The 7,232-nt window shown below is 37.6% G+C and overlaps 1 protein-coding gene across 3 annotated transcripts; it reads left to right on the top strand.

Moving 5' to 3' along the window:
- Positions 1-2,861: 2,861 nt before the first annotated feature.
- Positions 2,862-4,989, top strand: LOC140830902 (ATP-dependent DNA helicase pfh1-like). 3 transcript variants are annotated; one of them, XM_073194463.1, is made up of 2 exons: positions 2,862-2,959; positions 3,085-4,989. In XM_073194463.1, the coding sequence occupies exon 2, from the start codon at positions 3,270-3,272 to the stop codon at positions 4,797-4,799; it is 1,530 nt and encodes a 509-aa protein (XP_073050564.1). In that variant the 5' UTR covers positions 2,862-2,959; positions 3,085-3,269; the 3' UTR covers positions 4,800-4,989. The 3 variants fall into 3 exon arrangements, with proteins under 3 accessions (XP_073050564.1, XP_073050565.1, XP_073050566.1); XM_073194464.1 differs by having other exon boundaries at positions 2,866-2,959; positions 3,157-4,989; XM_073194465.1 differs by having other exon boundaries at positions 2,867-2,959; positions 3,213-4,989.
- The last annotated feature ends 2,243 nt before the right edge of the window (positions 4,990-7,232 follow it).

Here is a 7,232-nt window from a genome sequence, read left to right as displayed (position 1 = left end):
CTGATTCAGTCCTTACTAACACATGCTGTAATACAAGTCAGATAATCATACAACATGCAATAATGAAAGCAATAAATCATGCTAACATATCATAAAGCAAGGAAAAAGACTCGATCTACCCCGCTCATTCTATCTTATCTCACTCTAAAGGATCTATCGCTCTGATACCACCTGTTGTGGGGACCCGGGCTATAATTCTTTTTCTTGGGATTAAATGGATCGTTATTATAAAACATGGGTCAAATTTTCGCTTTTTACATAAAAACACATGTAACCAAACAAGCACACATTCTTTATTTAATTTACAACATACAACATACAATACATGTCTTATTCTGTATGTCCTCAACTAACCAGTATTAAAAGACAGTACATAATAAAAGACAACTACTGGTCCATCTGCTACGCCCGTGATCTCCACGCTAACACGATCATCTCTGTCTCGACCCAGATCCTGCCCCACCTGTTGTTATGCACACATACAGACATAACAACAGCCGGAAAACCGGTGAGAACAAATCCCAGTATAAACATGTATACATGCATTAAAACAATCTAAAACATGAAACATGCTAATATGAATGTCATTCATATATAATCATACAATGCGAGTCTAATCATGTCTAGACGCGACTCGACTAGAACTCTAGGGATACCGTTGTGAATAAGACGGCACTGTCTGTCACCTACCCTCCCAATCGAGGTGCTGTCCGTCTTATTCCTAGACTTCGGCCTGATCTGTATCCGCGTCTACAATAGGGGCGGTGATCTTCCCCTAAGCTGTCATATCGCCGAACGTCTAGTAGTCTGCCTGATATCCAGACTGTCCTATCTTAATGCATGAATACACAATCTGTAAACAAGCATAATCATTCTAATGCAATGCCACATGATCTGTAAACAAAGCATAGCAAGATTTATATACAAGTTCTATAAACAAATCTATAAACAATCATAATCATATCTAGATATAAACAATAAAACAAGTATGTTGTTTTGGTTGGGAAACTCAAATGTGATCTCATTTGAGTCGTAATTCCCCAAACAAAACATGTACTATACCTTTCGTCGCACAATCGCTGTCACAGTCGTCAAGACGAATCTGAAATGGAAATGTTGATACACAATCTATCAATCTTTAATCTAATCAACATCTATCCAAGTCAATACTTGATTTCGGTACAATTTGACGGCATAACGACGTAATTCTCGATACCGGTCAATCAAATTCTCAACACATATCAATACATTATCAATCTACACTCATCAACTCATAATCATCATCCTAAACATGTCATAGTATTCAAAATCTGCATATTTAGCTCTAAACCTGCTATAAAAATCGTAACAATTACATATGACATCCGATAATCGATCCGATTGCGAATATATGATGCTTATACTCATAAAAACATATATCTACAAGCATATCCAAGTTTCCCTAACACCAATAACTCAAATCATGTAGAAACTGAAAGAAAAGTACATCACCTTGTAGCTAATACGGAGAAGAGTTCAAAATCGAAATCGGATTGAAGTTTGGATGGCTAAATCTTGTTCAATCACAATTTAAAAGAATAAAGAAAAGTTGAAGCTTTCCTCTGAACTTCCGATTTTTGCTGCAAAATGAGGAGGAAATCGTGCCATGTTATATATATATTGCATGCCTACACACACATGGCAAATCCTTTGAAGTACACGTCTCGCGCATATGCGCGGCATTACTCGCGCATATGCGCGAGACCTACTGTCTCGGCAGCTTGGCAGAAAATAACGCTCGCGCATATGCGCCACTTATCTTGCGCATATGCGCCATAGCTACTGGAGGTGTCGCGCATATGCACCGCTTCTTTCCGCGCATATGCGCCAATGCTACTGTAAATGTCGCGCATATGCGCCAATGCTACTGTAAATGTCGCGCATATGCGCCACTCTTTCCGCGCATATGCGCCAATGCTATTGGAATTGTCGCGCATATGCGCCACTTATCTTCGCGCATATGCGCCAACTGTTCTGTCCAATTTTTAAGATTTTCTCCTCTTGTCCAAGTATTTCTTATTCTCATCTCACTAAACACTCCTCATTATATATATATACTCATATATTCCGAGTATTATGTCGATGAGAACTATTAATCTCGAGCCTTACAAGTTTAGTGGAGAAGCAAATCTGCGAAGAAAACAAAAATGTTATTATTTGTCAAAATCTAAAATTAAATAGTATTTGTTCATTTTAAAAATTGGGTCGAGTAGTGGGTCGAGGTGAGATGGGTCGAGGTCTTTGTTTTGGGTCGAGCTCGACCCAGGGTGAAGAGCTCCACAAAAAACAAAAAGCTCCACTCACCTTGGGTCGAGCTCACACGAGCTCTTTAGTGTGAAGAGGTGGAGCTCCCTGCTCGACCCACGAGCTCTTCACACCAGTTCGGATCGAGCTCTTCACAGTGTGAAGAATTCGACCCAGGTCCTGGGTCGAGCTCTTCACACCTAGATCGAGGTCTTCACACCTAGACCCAATCTCCTGGGTCGAGAACAATGGATTTCACACCTCAAAAATAAAAAGTTGAATTCTTATCAATTAGTGATTCTCTCGTTGGATTTCTTGCAGACCAAAAACCAAAACAAAGGATGCAAGGGGGGTTGAGAAAAAGAAGATGTTTTGTGAAGATTGGGAAGGAAGGAAGTGAAATATGAATTGGGTTGAGTTGGGTAAAATTGAGTCAGGTAAGTTTTTTATTTAACTAAATTATAAATTTTATTATTTAAAATAAAATATTAAATACACTAACGAAAAAAAAGTAGTTTTTAAATAATTTTTAAAAAAATGATAACAAAATAAATTATATTCACTCCATATTTTTAATAAACACTCTCTCGTTTTCCCTATTCCTCTAGGTTAGAAACGGAAATCTTGCTGCTCCCTGCTGTACCACAGCAGCGGTCTAAGAAAAATCTAACATCTGGTAAGCGGATTTCTTTCTTCAATCCGTGTCCCGATGCTTTAATCTCTTTATTAAGCTCTGTTTAAATTTCGTTGCCTTGTTTCCTTCGAAAGTTCAATTTTTTTTTGGGGATCGTTTCATTGTAGAATGATGGATTCGAGTGAAGTGTTGATGATTATAGAAGTGAGAAACTTGTCATTTCCGTTTTCCTTTTACAGAATGTGGGTCTTGAGCTATTAAACCTCAGATTTTGGAGAGATTCTTGACTTTCCAGAAGTGCTTGTGCGTGGGCTCAGTGTGTGTTGTGTTGGTGCAAGGAAGAGAGTAGGATATGAAATTGCTCTCATTTTCTGTAGCAGCGTGCCGATACTTTAATACTGAAGCTGCTCCTGCCAGTAAGATATCCTCGGCTAAACATTTCTTTTTCAAGAACAAGAAATTTTTTGGTAAAAATGATTCTAGAACTCCTAAAAGGTCTAGAATTAAGTGGACGGATGAGCAAAAGAAGGCGTTGGATGCTGTTTGTAATGGTCAGTCTGTCTTTATTACGGGTTCGGCTGGGACCGGGAAAACTTTTCTACTCCAGCATATAATTAAGAGACTCAAGAAATTACATGGCAAGTCTAAGGTTTATGTGACTGCTCCTACTGGTGTTGCTGCTTGTGCCCTGAATGGGCAAACTCTTCATTCATTTGCTGGGATTGGATTAGGTGAAGTTGATCGTGCAAGTTTGCTCGAGAGGGTTCTTTCGGATAAGAAGGCTTGCTACCGGTGGAAGAAGGCGAAGGCGTTGCTTATCGATGAGGCAAGCATGGTAGATGCTATACTTTTCGAAAATCTTGAACATGTTGCAAGGAGCATAAGGGTGGAAGCAAGTGAGGGTGACAACCGAAGTTGGGGTGGATTGCAGCTGATTGTTAGTGGGGACTTCTTTCAGTTACCACCCATTCTCAAAAAAAAGAAGAAGGTAGCGAAGGTGTTTGCTTTTGAGGCTGATTGTTGGGATTCAAGTTTTGATTTGCAGATGGAACTTACGAAAGTTTTCAGGCAATCTGATGCTCTTCTTATCAAATTACTCCAGGGAATTAGAAAGGGGGAGATTGATGATGGTGATTTGAAGCTTTTGGAAGGGTGTTGCTCTGGATATGAGCCGGATCCTTCAGCAGTAAGAATCTTCCCAAGGATCGAAGATGTTGAGAGGGTGAACAAGATGAAAATGGAGAGCTTAGATCAGGAAGTTCATGTTTATAAAGCTGAAGATTTGGGTGAGTACCAATGGACCAGGCAACTTAAGAGTGGGATTGCCCCCGATGAGCTAGAACTTTGTGTCGGTGCTAGGGTGATGCTAACTAAAAATATAAGTACTTGGCGTAATCTTGTGAATGGTGCAACAGGTACGGTTAAAGAATTCTACGCAGTTTCCGAGAAGCAATATCAATTGTCTGATATGTGCAGTCATGGCAGTTTGTTGCCCGTGGTAGAATTCGACTCTGGGATTGAGCTTGTTGTTCAGCCCGAGATATGGGTCGTTCTGGATGGGGACAAAATGGTTGCTGCACGAAGGCAGATCCCTCTCATACTTTCATGGGCTCTAAGCATACACAAGTGTCAAGGAATGACTCTTGAAAAACTTGATACCAATCTCTTGCGAGTCTTTGACTTTGGAATGGTCTATGTTGCGCTCTCCCGTGTGAAGAGCTTGGGGGGGCTTCATCTATCTGGCCTAAATCCCAAGAAAATCAAGGCACATCCAAAGGTTTTGCAATTTTACCAAAAATTTTCTGGTGAGCAACAGGATGACAAGAAGGTTGCTGCTGTAAATGAGAATGATTGTGATTCTTCCTTCAAGAAAATTTCTTAACAATCAAAATACAGTTAGTTCTCCATCCGGAACATGATATTTTTCAATCAAAGGGATGCATTACATTTACATAGTTCTAGATTACCGCATATTTCTATATTTTTAGAGGAACAAAATCTTGGCTTCTGGATTTAATTGCACCCGCAGCTTCAAACCCGAAAGGGCAATTCTTAAATAAGTTCACAGTGAATTCAAACAGCTTCCAATTCAGAAGTTCGGGAGGGAAGAACTGGAGGTCTTGCAGCAATTGGATTGGTACTCCATTGAGCCCACGTGGGCTTCATGATTGAAAGAGATCACCTCTACTCAAATTTTTGCCAAAAAAATGGTACCAGGTTAGACTTAGCCAGTTGAAGTTAGCCGTACTGATGGCCATCATTAGCTTCATTTTAATCAGTTGTTCGAACTTTTCATATATATATATATATATATATATATATATATATATATATATATATATATATATATTTCTTGCTTGATTATCCAAGTTAGTTCACGAATCATGGTTCATCCGGTTGTTCTCTTTGATATGCTTAAACCCAACACTGCTAAAATAGCCACATTTCCATAGATTGTGTCGGATGCATTCCGAATATGGATATTTGATTAACATATATCGGATATTTCTACAGGTTTAAATGGAAGTACAAGTTAACAGGTGAAGTATTGATTTATATGGTTAACTATAATATTTTGAATGCATCGCATATATGTAGTGAGCTTATTTAGATTGTATTGAATACTACGAGGGTTAATCTCCTTTCATTCTTAAATGAGTATTGGTTAATTTTTATGTAAAATTAAACTTCTTAAACTGATGTACTTAAGTTTTGTATTAGATTTGTATATTCATTAAACTAATAACCGAGAAATAATCATCACATCCTCGAATTAAGGATGTTGAACTCCTTCTCTTCCCCTTGTCAATGAATTGACCATTGCCGTGAAATCTTTTGGCCTCTTGAATATGGGATCATGCACGCTTTTAAAATATACTAATACGTCATCGAAGGTGTTGCGTACATAAAATAATCAATAACTCCGTCAAAAAAAGATAATACAAAACAATAATAAGAGTCATACTATAATTTGAAATTATTATGTTTAAATAACGGTCATATCAAAATTGTAAAAATTAATGAAAAATCTTATTATAACTTGAAATTAGGGAAAAAACAAAACAAAAATACTATGACGTCATTTTTTTTATATGTATAACATCCTTAATATTGCAACGCACTACAACCTCTGTTATGAGTGCTTTGATTGAACCACTAGACATAAAACAAAAGACATTGTTTCTGATTTGGTAGTGTTAAGTAATCTAACTATATACAAATCTGGAAAAATGAAAAATGTTTTTAACCCTGTTCAATAAGTGGAACGTATTAGCTGTCCGTTCCTAGGTTGGGCAGTAAGAGTAGGAGAAGGACAATCACTCATTCTTAAAACCAGCGGTCTTAATTCTTAAAACCAGACAAAATATGATAAATTGGCCATATCTTTGTAGCAATTGAAATCTTTTTTTGAAAAAACTTTAATTAAATTATTTAATTGTATTGATTAAATGTGGTAGGCATGTTTACATGTTTAAAATACGATTTTCTATTAGAATCCATAAAACTGTGTTTTGAAAGGTTATTCGAGACGCGACCGAGGACTAGAGATCGGGGACTGTAAAGGGAAAATATATTTATTAAATGATTATTTTTAATTATTTAATATATAGCATATTTAATAAGTGATTTTTTTAAATGGTGTTTTGAGGTGTTTTGACACGTCGAATCGTATTTTAAACCGGTAATCAATTTTTGACGGAAACAATGACTTTTGGAGGTTCGGCTATTATTTTCGAAAACTTTCCTAAACGAGATATTTTTCCTACATTATAATGAGCCTATTATACCAAGGATATTGGGTCTAACTCGCTACCCAATTATTTATATCAAAAGATGGAGTTTCTAAACCACAAAACACTACATATCACACAAGAAACCTAGGGCTTTTCTCTCCACAACACACACCCACGTTTTTGCTTCTTCGCATCGGTTTTGAAGGAAGAAAACGTAGCAAGGATTCCCCGTCTCTCCAGCAACGTCCATTCGCGTCTAGAATTGAATCTTCGTGCGTGAATCATGCAAAGGCATGCCTTATTCCTTCTTTTCCATCATTCATACCATATTATTTGTGAATATGTGTTCTTGCATGAAAAATCTAAAAGCACTATAGTATTTTCGTTTTTAAGGGTTTTGTTGGGTGCAATAATTGCTCCTGCTTGGTAGAGCGATCGAACCGTGGTGCTTGAGCTGCTGTGCGGTTTAAAAGATTTGAGTTGCACCATTACCACTATCTATAACTTTTGGTAAAACGGTAAGCACTCAGTCCTACAATTGGTATCAGAGCCAAGGTCACAGGTTCGATTCCCATTGATTG

The sequence above is a fragment of the Primulina eburnea genome, chromosome 4 (genome assembly GCF_022965805.1).
Source record: "Primulina eburnea isolate SZY01 chromosome 4, ASM2296580v1, whole genome shotgun sequence".
NCBI classification, from domain to species: domain Eukaryota; kingdom Viridiplantae; phylum Streptophyta; class Magnoliopsida; order Lamiales; family Gesneriaceae; genus Primulina; species Primulina eburnea.
The sequence above is the reverse complement of the archived record's forward strand: the minus strand, read 5'-3'. Positions and strand labels throughout refer to the sequence as shown.